This window comes from Pipra filicauda, unplaced genomic scaffold (assembly GCF_003945595.2).
Source record: "Pipra filicauda isolate LSUMZ 115617 unplaced genomic scaffold, ASM394559v2 scaffold32_size4067784_pilon, whole genome shotgun sequence".
Classification (NCBI taxonomy): Eukaryota; Metazoa; Chordata; class Aves; order Passeriformes; family Pipridae; genus Pipra; species Pipra filicauda.
The window spans coordinates 752374-765511 of record NW_024104454.1 but is presented as its reverse complement, the minus strand read 5'-3'; the positions used below and the strand labels follow the sequence as shown (position 1 = coordinate 765511).

The 13138-nt window shown below is 38.8% G+C and overlaps 1 protein-coding gene across 4 annotated transcripts in view; it reads left to right on the top strand.

The window, feature by feature from the left end:
* The window catches only part of SLC1A2 (solute carrier family 1 member 2), a 91491-nt gene that overhangs the window by 54816 nt on the left and 23537 nt on the right, over positions 1-13138 (top strand). For all 4 annotated transcript variants that reach the window (XM_027732653.2, XM_039383903.1, XM_027732651.2 and 1 more), the window contains 6 exons: positions 64-203; positions 1769-1921; positions 2545-2795; positions 6233-6392; positions 9469-9595; positions 12415-12648. In XM_027732653.2, coding sequence (XP_027588454.1) covers positions 74-203; positions 1769-1921; positions 2545-2795; positions 6233-6392; positions 9469-9595; positions 12415-12648 — 1055 coding nt within the window. In that variant the 5' untranslated portion in view covers positions 64-73. The remainder of the gene's footprint in view (positions 1-63; positions 204-1768; positions 1922-2544; positions 2796-6232; positions 6393-9468; positions 9596-12414; positions 12649-13138) is intronic.

Genomic DNA, 13138 nt, shown 5'->3' with positions numbered 1-13138 from the left:
CTTTCCCCTCTCTTTTGGCATCTTGTGCTATAACTTTTACTTGATTTTCACTTTTTATTCTAGTGCCAACAATATGCCTAAGCAAGTAGAAGTCCGGATGCATGAAAGTCATTTAAATCCAGTGGAGCACAGATCCGGGAACATATGTGTGCAGTTCTGCCAGTCACTCCACAGGAATCTGCTCCTGACTCTTACTGTGTTTGGTAAGCTACATCCTCTGGTCTGGACACTCTGTGTCTATCTGTATTTGTTCATGTAGCACCACAGTCCCTGTCTGTGGTCATCAGCTGTTCCAGCTGAACAATGCCCATGGACATTATCGCTTTAAGTCAGGTGTGCAGGGTGTTACTGACGCAGCATGGAGCAAATCCACACCACGGAGATACATTCTATGTCTGGTTTTGAATGGACTGTGATTTCAGCCCCAAAGCCAGTCAGATCAAAGTCATTCACTAGAACTAAATGCACTACACATCTTTGCTCTCAGTGATTTGGGAAAAAAAAAAAAAAGACAAAAACTTTTTAAAATTTCCTTTCTTTCATCTTTTATCTATCAGTTTACACTCCACTGCTTTTAAGTTTTGTCTTCCCTTTCTGTAGCTGTAAGCCAGCGCTCCATGATCTCATCCTGAATATTGCCTCTGGCTTTAGCAGCTTCCAAATACAGAACAGTTTGACATTTTATTGTGGTTCACTGGCTCTTTGCCTGTTTCTTTTCCACTGGAAGCCCAACAGCCAAATGCAGCAAATTTATAGACATATTCTTATTGTGTTATTCTTTGAAAGACCAGCTGCAACTGATCTTGAGCTGCAAATGTCACGTCCATATTTTCAACCTGCAAAACTCCGTACTGTTGAAGTGTTCGCTTAGAGTCATCTTTAAAAGGTACCTGATGCTGTTCCAAAAAAAGTTTTAAATACACATATATTTTTCATTGTATCAAACGGATACTTCAAAGAGTCATAGTTGCTGCAAATCATAACTCAGGCTTTGCTACCGAGTTTTATTACACTTGAGACGTGGGCTTGGGATCAGGAAAACAAAAGCATCCTGGATGTAAACATAAAATGCCCATTCATAAAGACCATGTTATGGAAGTAAACATGAACTTTTTTCCCCCTAGACTATGCTTTAACAGCCTCAATCCTGAAAGGGAGGTTTAGGTGCTATCACTGTAGAAATCTACATAAGAGATGGATGAAGGGATTGTTTGTGATTTGAGAACATTAGCACAAAGAGAAGGATGCAGACCATCAAAAGAACAGAGTAATATGTGAGTCCTAAGAATCAAGTATTCTTCCATGATATGTGCAGTATTCCAGATCAGGCACTTTGTTCCAAAGTGCCCCAAATGCAACTTCAGTGTATTTTCCTTACAGGACTATTCTACCTTACCTAAACCTGCAGGGTTTTTCTTAGACTGTAGAACAGCTACTCATGCTGACCCTGTCTTCAAGTGGTACCATTCCTATGTTGAGAGCTAAATGTTGTACTCCGAAGAGCTGGATCCTAACCCTGACTCCTCTGTCAGTTCTGTATGGACTTATGTAAATCACTCCACCTCTTGGTGCCTCAATTTTATTAGCTGTAGGTAGAATGATTATATTAATTACATCTGACTATCCCTCCCTTCTGAAGTCTGTGTTGTACCAAAGATCAGCTGCCCCGTGTAACCATTTTTCTTCTAGGCTGTTCTTCTGGATAATCAATGCACATTCAGCTATACTTAAGTTACTTACCTGCTCTTTTTTGTTATTATTTTCCCAGGTGTTATCCTGGGTGCAGTGTGTGGGGGTCTTCTTCGTCTAGCAACACCTATTGACCCTGACATCATCATGTTAATAGCCTTCCCAGGAGATATACTTATGCGGATGCTAAAAATGCTGATCCTCCCTTTAATTATCTCCAGTTTAATCACAGGTAAGATCTATTAGCCATAAATACTTTAAGATGCTTTCTACAGATATCACCTGGTTTGCTTTTTGTGGTGTAGGAAGAACAGTAGTGTGATCCTGTCAGTATTTTGCAGGTGTGTATTTTAGAATTAATTTCTGAATAACTTAGTTGGTTTTAATGTGTATATGCTCCAGTGAATTTAATTTCAAACACACGCACACATACTACTATTAGAAATTTCTTAATATGCCATTTAATATAATTCCTGGATTGGACCTTGCAAATAAGATGGCATAACACTAGTAAGCATAGCCTTCTTGAAGACATGGTGTCAACCAGACCATGACCAGTTTGCAGCAATCAAGGGCAAAAAATGGTATGATATCTTCTCTATTTTTCAATGCCTGCAATGTCTGGAATTAGATGGGATCTTAAATGGTTCTCTATAAATTATTAACAGTAGACACTGCTCACATAAGAAACACAGGGAGAATCTGTCTAGTGGTGAGAATTTCACTAGAACAAAAGTAAGTACCTGTAGGCAGTCATTAAACTTTGAAAATTATAAAGGTTTTTATTTTATAATTATTGAATTGGATATTGAGTGTCAATGTATTTGTTTGTTTCTTAAAATAAAACACCTGCAGGACTGTCTGGTTTAGATGCTAAAGCAAGTGGCCGACTGGGCACAAGAGCCATGGTCTACTACATGTCCACCACTATTATTGCTGCTGTGCTGGGTGTGATTTTGGTTTTAGCCATCCATCCAGGGAATCCAAAACTCAAGAAACAGCTTGGCCAAGGGAAGAAGAATGATGAAGTATCTAGTCTGGATGCTTTCTTGGATTTGATCCGAAACTTGTTCCCTGAAAATCTAGTTCAAGCATGCTTTCAGCAGGTAAATCCTTCTACTCCTTGGTAACATTCTTCACATCTTTCACTTACCAGGGTTGTCTGTAGAGTTAATGTCATTGTTTAGGTGAATCGGATGATGCAAAGAGGAATACAGGTCTGAAGTCTTGAGCAGGTAAATGAAAGAACATTTTTTACAGCTGCTTTGGTTGTAGTTGTTATTTAAATTCATAGAGCTTTTTTAAAGAAGATGATTTTTATTTTGTTATTAAGTAAACTTAACTTTTTTCTGTGCTTTTTATACAGTACCTGTGGTCATGAAAGCTGGCCTGGGGCTGATCTTTGACCCAGGTTGAATTTGATCTTCATTGTTAGTTGCAGAGCTGATGGTTCTGCAGTGCCCTGTTTGGAATACATGGATGATATTCATTCCAGCTGGTTGCCAGCCCTGAAACACAACCTCTCTTAACCTCTAATGCTTTGTTAGAGTTCAGACTAGGTGGAGATAACAGAGCCACGTGGCTGACCACCCTACAGGTGGCTCCACCGCACCAGGTTTGGAGCATGCTGGGAAAGAAAGATGCTTGCCCCATGATTTTATCTAAAAGCTTTTCACCAATGCCTAATCAAAACAGTTTTCCTTTGAAAGGTAAAATAAATGAAAAATGTATGCTTCCTAAGTTCCACTTAAGCATATTGTTTTGTATGTAAGCTGCTTTTCTCCTACAACTGAATTGTCTGGAAGTAATGCAGACAGGTTTTGGTTTCAGGGTTGTTTTGGTTTGTTGTTTTGGTGGGGTTTTTTTGGGGTTTTTTTTGATGTAACAGGATTTGTTGCCAAACCTGTTTTTAAGTGTTCCTTTGTGAAATGGCATGGTTGCTGGTGCTGTGGTTATGGCCAAAGAATAAAATGAAGAGAAGAGGGGGAAGGGAGAACAGGCCATGGGGGAGTGGGAAAACGGAGGGTAACCTAAGCTGCCAAAAGGGCTTGGATTGCTTCACTTCTTACATGGACTTCCACATGAAAACACATAATCCTTGGGGATTTAGAAAGAGAACATTCTCAATATTTCCAAATCATCATGGGAATGTCAGTCATGTGGCTAAACATCACATGTGATGTGAAATGTATTTCTGCAAAATTAAGTGAGGGAAAGCAGGATGCTTATGGGTTTTTTCTTCCTTCCCCTTTTTTGAGCTGTGGAAGAGAGAAGAATTAAATTTCTTGTCACTTGAAATTGATCAAATATCTCAACGGGGGGGCAAAAACCAGTGGAAAGTAGAATTAAGCTACCTGTGTCAGATAGTTTTCTTAAAACCTTAATACTGTTTTTTCGGTGTGTGTAATTCCAGTGTTCAGGTCACTTCCCTAGTTATGGATCACCATTTCCCTGATTGTTTTTCAATTTAGTCAAAAAAACTTCTGAGATTTTTTGCTTTCCAAAATTTGATTTTATCAGATTCCAAACTAGTTGCTAGTGAAAACCTCTGCCACAAAGCCACATTTCTTTTGCAAAGTAGATCACACTCCTTTCTAGATGGAACTTGTGCCTCTCTTAGCCCTTAACTCCTCAGTAAGGAGTTAGGCTTTACTTGAATCTCTCTCTAGGAGGAAAATTAACTGCTTTTCATGGTATCAGCATATATTTTCTCTTCCTACATTTATACAGTCTCTCTCCATAAACATTCAGTGTTTCCAGGTTGCCTTAGGAGGAAGAAGTGTTTTGCAGTAATCCTGAGAAGAATGGTTCTGAAGGGTGTGCAACAGTGGTGCTGTACAGTGTGTGTGGGAGTTTAATATGCCTTCCACTGTGACCGGGCAGAAAGCGATGAAGAGATTCCTGTGAAGTTTTGAAACAGTTCATTTACAAACTGGACTCTGAATCATCGTTGGATTTCAATGTCTCCTGAATTTTAGTATGGTCCACTAGAAAGTTTTAATTTAAAATGAAAATTGCTATTCCAGCAGAGATAAGACTTTATGTGCCATGAAAAACCATGACACTATCATCTATAAATATGACTATGACATTTTGATGGTGTTTCTAGCCTCAGACATTGTTGTCAGAATCTAAGCTTTATATTAGATTCAGTGTTTTTAGTGACTGTGGCCTTGTGCAAAGAGGTGCTGAAGACCTTTTATTTAAGTGACTGTAGTGGAATTTGAAAGTGTGTATAGTTTTAATTTCTGTGACTCAGTTCTTACATTCTGAATACCTCACATAAAAAAATATTGTTGACAGCATCCCTCAGATGAACTCTGACAAAAATGTAAACATGCAAGAATGTTGGATTGTTTAAGGACAACCGAAGCATTTTTCTCATGCAAAGCTACATAGGCTTTCTGTCTATATCCTCCTCTCCAGATTTAAACAGCAGGTTTTGAGAGGAGGGATGTAAGGTATTTTAAAACCATAAGGTTTTGGCTATATGGATTGAATCTGGATCATCATCCGTAGTACTTCAATGTTCATCTCAACAGGAAAGAGGTGCAAGTGTACTTTCAAAGGCTAATGCACCGTTTCTCTTGCCTTGCTCAAACATGTTTCTGGGAACAAGAAAAGTAGGGAGCGGGTGGGAAAACATGGCAAGGCAGTCACAGTGTCCAAACCATTTTGCCTGTCCCAGAACCATGAAGAAGCAGAAAATGGTGAAGATGTGAAGTGGGAGGAAAACATCCCTTCTAAAAGCAGCAAGTCACAGATCTCTCTCTTTCCACTCCCTCTTCCCTTTTTTTACCTAGCTGTAAACTCAAGCCCGTTTCTCCACCTAGCATTCCTTCCCAGCTTTCCCTTGACCTTGCCTTTCATGTGCCAGAAGGGTCTAAATCCATTCAGATGCTGATGTCTTATTTTTATGAGGTGGTCAGATTTCTGTCTGGGAGCACTGATAATTTTTCTGTTATCTGTTTCTGTATTAAAATATACAATATTTTAATTAGAGAGCTTGGGGGACTGTATATTCCATTTTGAGCTCTTGCAGTCAAGAGCTCAAAAGCTGTAAGAGAAGTGTTGGAAATGTCTTAAATTTTTGATTCTTAGATTTTTGAGCTGGGCAGACCTGAATAATAAGCCTTACTGCAGAGTTGCTGCCATGACTGATCTTAGATGCTCTTGCCTTTGGTGCTGAACAAATGGTATCAACATGTAACATGCAATCTGTGAAGCACCCTTTGTGAACCAGCTGGACAAAGGAAATAACTGTCTGTAAAATGTTACACTGTAGTGGTAAGGAACGAGTATTTGCCATGCTTTTCACACTAGAGTCATGAAGAAGACCCCCAGGACTTTGTAACACTTTATTGAAAAATAAACCTATTTTTGTAAGAGGGATAAGAGACTGTAGAATGCCATGTCTAATTCTTTAAAAATATAGTTTCCTGGAATTTCAAGTGCAGACTGTTTTTATTATTATTTCCTTATTTATCATATGGATTGTATTCAATCTGTTTCCGTTTTCATCCTCCCTCTTTATTGCCTTCAGATCCAAACTGTCACCAAGAGAGTGCTGGTGCCACCACCCATTGAAGAGCCACCTAATGTCACTGATTCTGCTTTGGCTATGGTGAATGAGACAGCACCACCTGAAGCCCAGTTGGTCATTAAGAAGGGACTTGAATTTAAGGATGGCATGAATGTCCTGGGTAGGAAAGTTTTTTGCCTGTCAAATATGTACCTCATATGTATGACAAAGCTTTTTGCTGTGACTGATCAGTGTTGTCAGATCTGCTCTTCAGCGCAAGTTTAGTCTCTCCAAATAATCATCAAGTGTTATCACCTACTGGCTGCCCATTGGTCTCTGAGATGAGTATATCACAGAAACAATCAAGTGGATTGTTCTGTATTGGCAGCTTTGCAGTTACGAGTTGGAGTACAGTAGCAAAGCATGTAGGAGGTACCCAAAATACCCTTTCATCCTAGAAGAAGCCAATCTAGACTAATACTAATGCATATTGGCAAAACAGCATGGGGGAGAGCTTCAAGAGCCAGTGCTTCACACACCCGCTGATGAATTTGAGCTAAGTTGTTTCCAGTAGGTGTCTTGGGCATGCTGAAATAATTTGGCTTGAGGCAGAGCCTGAAGTGAGAGGTGGGGTGTGAACCACACCATCCAAGAAAAATCCCAGAAAGGCTTGACACATCTCTGAGTCACAACTCCCTCCTCCTTTCATCTTGGCTGCTGACTTTTACCAGCTGCAAATGCCATCAAGCCATCTTGTCTGGACAAGCCAGCAAGTGGGGGAGGTAGGAAGACTTTGCCTATCTCCCACCCTTTCCTGAAACAACTGTCCAGACTGGGGCAGGAGCACACGGGAAACAAATAGCTGGTGCACCACTTCTATTTTCTCCTCTATGCCTAGAGTCACTGTTTTGTCAGCCCAAAGAGGAGAGCTCCTCCTTCAACTTTTTATTTTCTGGATGTGGGTGAAGTCAGTAACAAATTAGCTCTCAATTTGTAACCTCATTGGCACACCTACTCTTGAAGCTACTCTGTGACAGCATGTCCACAGGGCTGAGGCCGACACCTGTGTGTCCTCAAAGTGGGACAGAATGTGGCAGTACCTAATCTACTGCTTTCTCTCACCACTAGACCATAACCTTTTAAGGGCAAATAGCCCCTTACAGACTCCTTACAGCTGATGAACAGATCCTGCTGACAGTGGCTACTGTGTCCGCAGAGCTTCTTTAGGTGTTGGTGAGTTGGTTGGCAATGGCTGCTTTGCTTAGACATAGGGGAGATGGTAGTATCAATAAGCTGATCTTGTTTGTCTATGAAGCAGCCTGCTCCACAAGAGCCACTGTGTCCTGCCTACCTTCACAGCTCTTCCTTGCATTCAGCATCTGTGGGCAGAGGAGTCACTTGCTTTCAAAGCTGCGACTTGGCATTTTGCACCATGTGTGAGGCAGAAGCTCATTGCCTCTGCTGTTACCCTCACCTGCTTTCTTCTCTCCTGGAACTTTGCTTGTGCGTTAAAATGAAACAACCATTCTGACATGAGAGATGCACTATATCACTATATTTAATGCTAGACTTGTTTTGTGTAGGCTCTTCGTGGATAAGAAAAGATCTAGAAGGCTGAATACAGTTCCTACAGAAAATAAATACACAGTTCAGGTGTGGGATTTTCTGTGGTGTTTTGACCAATGACTCTCAAATGTTGCAGAGTTTTTTGGTTTGGTTTGATGTGGTTCGATTTTGAATGAAGAAGTGAAAACGTTGGGGAATTGCCATCCAGTTTGCATAAACTGTACAAGCCAGGCAAATTCCTACAAATATGAACCAATCTTAGTCTCATGACTAACACAGCAGTTCATTTGGAATTAATGAACAGAAAAACCTGCCTACTAACATTTTCTGATGCAGATTCTGAATTCCAGGAAGTAAGTTGGTATCTGAAAAGCTTTTAATTATTTCTTTACGCTCTGCGGCACACAAATATATGCTTCACTTCCCTATTCAAGTGACTCAACGGAGATAACTTGGTTCTAAAGAATGACTTTACATCCAGGAAATTGGATTAAAAAAAAAAAAAAAGGAAAAAAATCTGGTTACTAAATCCAGTGTGAGGGTATGGGACAGCCTGTCTTTTCCCAGCATACTTGTAGGTCAAATTCCCTTCTCTTGAATGCTTTTGAGTCGTGGTAGGTTTTTCCTTAGGAATTTCCCTGCTGTTTACACATTTGTTAAATACTGAAGTAATATCATGAATGAAAATTTACCCTCAAAGGATGACTGAAGATTCAAACCATCTGTCAGTATCAATTAATAATCTGGCTCTGGTCACTGAAAGTTGCTGGATGGAAAAGGTTAGCATTGAAGACACAACTCCAAAGTAATACGTGACAGATGCACTCTGTTGTTTTTTCACACTGATAGTCCAATACTCCAGATATTCTCACCTTGGCATTTAAATTTAGGAGCCAAATGTTACTCGGATTGAATACTATGATTTTGTATCCACTGATAGCCTGTTCCAGTGAAATTATTCTGTTTATTGGGAGTTCTGTGGCTAAGCTTAAAATGCAATGCTTACCTTCTACTCCTACCTCCAGCTTCTTCATTTAACTGGAATACTCCTGGACTGCAAAAGTTATGTTCAGGACTACTTTTGCCTTTCCCTGCACTCCAGGACTCACTAGACTGAATCTGTCAATGAGAGAATTCACTCACTTGAATCTGTCAAGGGACTTTTGTAAAGCCTGAGAAAAACACTCTTGGTTTCTAGTAACTGTTTTAACAACAGTTATGATATAGCAGTGTGTTACCTCTCCCATCCACCACGCCTTATGAGGTTTCTAATAGTTGCATGGCACTGAGAAGATTATTGTATACGTACTTTTTATGATCAGGTTAATTCAGGAAAAAAACACCAATAAAACCATAGCTGGGCTGTGAAGTTGGAATTTAGTAAAATATTGAAGAATCAAAGATGTTCTGAATTTGATTATGGTAGCTGAGAGTGAGTAAATATTAAAAAAATCCCAAGACATGTAATATCCTATAGTTCTGAAATCCTGTGCAATGTGCTCTAGGACAACCCCGCTTAAGCAGGGAGGTTGGACCAGATGACCTACTGTGGTCCCTTCCAAACTCACCCATTCTTTCATTCAGTGAAGTCTCATCAGCATGTAGTATCAAGACATTGACTAGGTGCAAAAAACTCCTAAAAACCATGGGTTTACGTGCCTTTTTTTTTGTCTTGCCATTTTTCCTTATAGGTTTGATAGGATTCTTTATTGCTTTTGGCATTGCTATGGGGAAAATGGGAGACCAGGCCAAGATGATGGTGGATTTCTTCAACATCCTGAATGAGATTGTAATGAAGTTAGTAACTATGATCATGTGGTAAGTTTGAAGTCCTAACTTATAGAACAAAAAATGATTTTAAGGAATCCCTCATAAAACCTTAATATAGCATATAGTGATCACAGTTTGTTAGTAAACAATGTAATTAAATAGTTGACTTTTTAAAGCCTTGACAGGTATGTTATAACCACAGCAGCAGTATTTCTATTTAGTGAGGATTATTTAGTACCCAGTTTGAAATATTTCTGAAGATACTCTGGTCTTCATTTACTGAAGTACAAGACATACATGTACCAGCAAAGGCCTTCAAATGCCACATTGGTTATGGAAGTTCATTATACAGAAGGACACCTAAGCAAGCAAGAATGCCCCACATAAGAACATCCCAATCTTCCTGGGAGGTTAGCATAATCCCAGGATATTACCTTGGAGGTACAATTACAAAAAAACCTGGACACACACACACTATTTACAGTTTTCTGTAATAAAAATATTTTACCACCAAATAACATTCCAGTAGTTTTCAGTGATGTGTAGTCCCTCCACTCATAGTTTCTGCAGAACCTGTGTCTTACAACCTTGCTGTAATGGGGTCACTGGAATATATCTGTCCTGTTTTCAAAGTGTACCCATTCCTAATAATGGGGCCTGACTTAGAATTGACTTTACCAAATTAAGACTGAGCCATTGTAGGGGATTTCCCCCCTTTTTTTTTTCTTTTGAGGTGTTTTTCCGAGGACTTCCCCAGAGCTATTTGTATGCAGTGCCAAGCATGGCCATATCACATAAAAACAATTTTTCAGAACATAAAAATGTATTGGTATGTTTGGCATTGTACTACTGCATTTCATATCTCCTAGGTCTCTGAGAGCAGAAATAGCCACTCCAATACAATGCATGTATCATGGCTCATTGCTGCCTGTGATTCCCTGGTGTTCCTGGAAGTGATTTCTTGAGTTACAAGGCCTCTTCTCTGAAGCTCTAGATGGGCACAGTTTATAGAAAAGAGAGCAGGGTGCCTGAAGCGCGAGTCTTCAGCAACATCAGTGTTTCAAAGGGAGACTGTTATGCAAGAGTGATGCAGATAGTAACAACAATGTGGAAATGTGTAGAATAAAAGAAAGAACTTAAAGCAATGACTTAAAGCAATAACTTAAAGCATTCCTGTTATGCTTCTGCTTTCCTGTAGATGATCTTGCTGCATAAAACTACAGTTGTTTTTTATTCACAAAGCTTTCAATATTTCCTTTAACCTGCTGGTCTCAACTCTAGAGAGAGAGAGTTTATACTTCATTCCAGAAGCTAGAATTTACTCTTACTTCACTTAGCACCAGCTGGTAGACCCAAGACATAATACCCTGCCTACAGTATAAATTTTCTCTAGTAGTCAGTGTTGTAGTGGCAGGAAATCATTCCAATTTCAAAAAATTCACTGTAAATATTAATTTTTTACTGATTTGCTTTTTGTTTCTCTTTTCATGAGAAAAGGAAATTGATGTTGGGAATTCCACTTGTTTGAAATTGATGTTAGGAATTCCCCTTGTTCATTTCTGTCTAGAATTTTAAAAGAATTGTTGTGGCCTGAAGCAAGGGGGTTTTATGTGTCTTTATAAAGAAAAATGCACTTCTTTATGCAGAGTTATATTTTGTTTGATTTATGATTTCTCTGCACAGACAGCTGTAACTCCTGTGGCACCTACAAACCCTCAGGAGCATGGCATTGCTACACAAGCATAAAACAAATCAGACATCTGGCTCTGACAGTGTGTAATTCTTTATAAGAATTGTATTTCATCAAGTTCACTGAAATGTGGCATTGTATGATAATTGGTATAACAGCTGGCCTTGCATTTCAAGTGACTGAGAGCTTTCCATGTTTTGGGCACATTGTTTGAGAGACCATGAGATATTCTAACAGAAAACAGGAAGCACTTTTGCTCTGAAAGTCAGTTTCCTTTGTATTGTCTTTAATTAAGCATCCAAATCACTAATCACCTTTGAAAATTTACATTATCATTTATTTTCAAAGAGGTATTTTTTTTCTCTCGACATTACATTACTTTCTCCCAATTTTTATAAAAGAGATAGAGAAGGTAAATCTCACTTAAAATTATATAATGTACTAACTTTTACCAGTGCAGGTATAAATATTGATTTCTATCCATGTACTTTCAAGTATGTTTCACTGTAGCTGATTATCAAGTATTTTAAATAATATTAATTCATTTCAATTTTTTTTTTGTTCCCAATCTATGCTACCATTATCATCCTATTCAAAAGTTCCATTTATGTCTTCAGGGAATCCCATGATTAAGGGGACAAAACCCCCACCCAAAGTAACAAAAGGACATAATGAAGAATCCACAAACAAAAAACATTTGTTCAAATTATTGAAAGAACATAATGGAAACATTTGTAGCCTTCAAGATATAAGCAGTTCATTCCAACAAGTAGTTTATCTGAAGTAAATAATGCAACTCCCTGAAACCATGTAAACAATGGGTTGTAAAACTTATGTACTAAGAACAAATCTACACCACTCTTTGTAATGATCCAAGCCTGAGTAACATTGTAGTATCCTTGTACAATGTTATTCCAGGATGCAAAACTATTCAGGAAATGCATATTCCATTTGATGGGATGAAAAATGAAGTAGATGGGGAATTCACTGGAGATGGACATTATTTTTGAAAAAGATGTGAAAACTATGCATTGAATTTCCATTCAATTCCTGATCTGCACCTCAGCGTTGAGCTGCAGAGCTCCCTACACTTTCTCCAGTCTGTACTATGTTGAGCACGGTTTTTATGACTACACTGCAAAGACTAGTTCTGTCTATGCTTGTTTTCTTTTTCCAGGTATTCCCCTTTGGGTATTGCTTGCCTCATCTGTGGAAAAATCATTGCCATCAAGGACTTAGAAGTAGTTGCTAGACAACTCGGCATGTACATGGTCACTGTGATTGTGGGTCTTCTCATCCATGGAGGGATCTTCCTGCCTCTGCTCTACTTTGTGATAACAAGGAAAAGCCCATTTTCATTCCTTGCTGGGATTTTCCAGGCATGGATCACAGCACTAGGCACAGCTTCCAGGTACACTTGAGAAATACCAGTGTGCTTTATTTTTTAGCTGATTATTAGCTGCTGTTTAGACATAATACATCCGCTGTTCTGACCTTCACTACAAAAATCATTTTATGCCATTGAATAAAAACTGCTTTGAATCCAGCCATGTTGAAATAAATCAAAATACCGCATGTCTTCGGGATTTTTTAAAGAGGTTGTAAAACTACCTTTTTTTCTTTTCTGATATTAACCAAATGACTTATGCAAATTGTGTTAACTCTGTGCTTGTTTTCTCAGCCAGGAAAAAGTGATAATTCTGTTTATTTAGAAAGCATGTTAAGACCAGTCTCATTGCATTCAAGAAAAAAAACCAAAACCAACCAAAACCAAACAGTGCTAGGTTTCAAGAGAGAAATGAAAAAACCTCTCAGTTTGTTCTTTCATCCAATTTGGCAGAGTAATGGCACTCCATTGAAAAGCTGAACATTTTAGACTTGTTCTTAATGCACAGAACAGG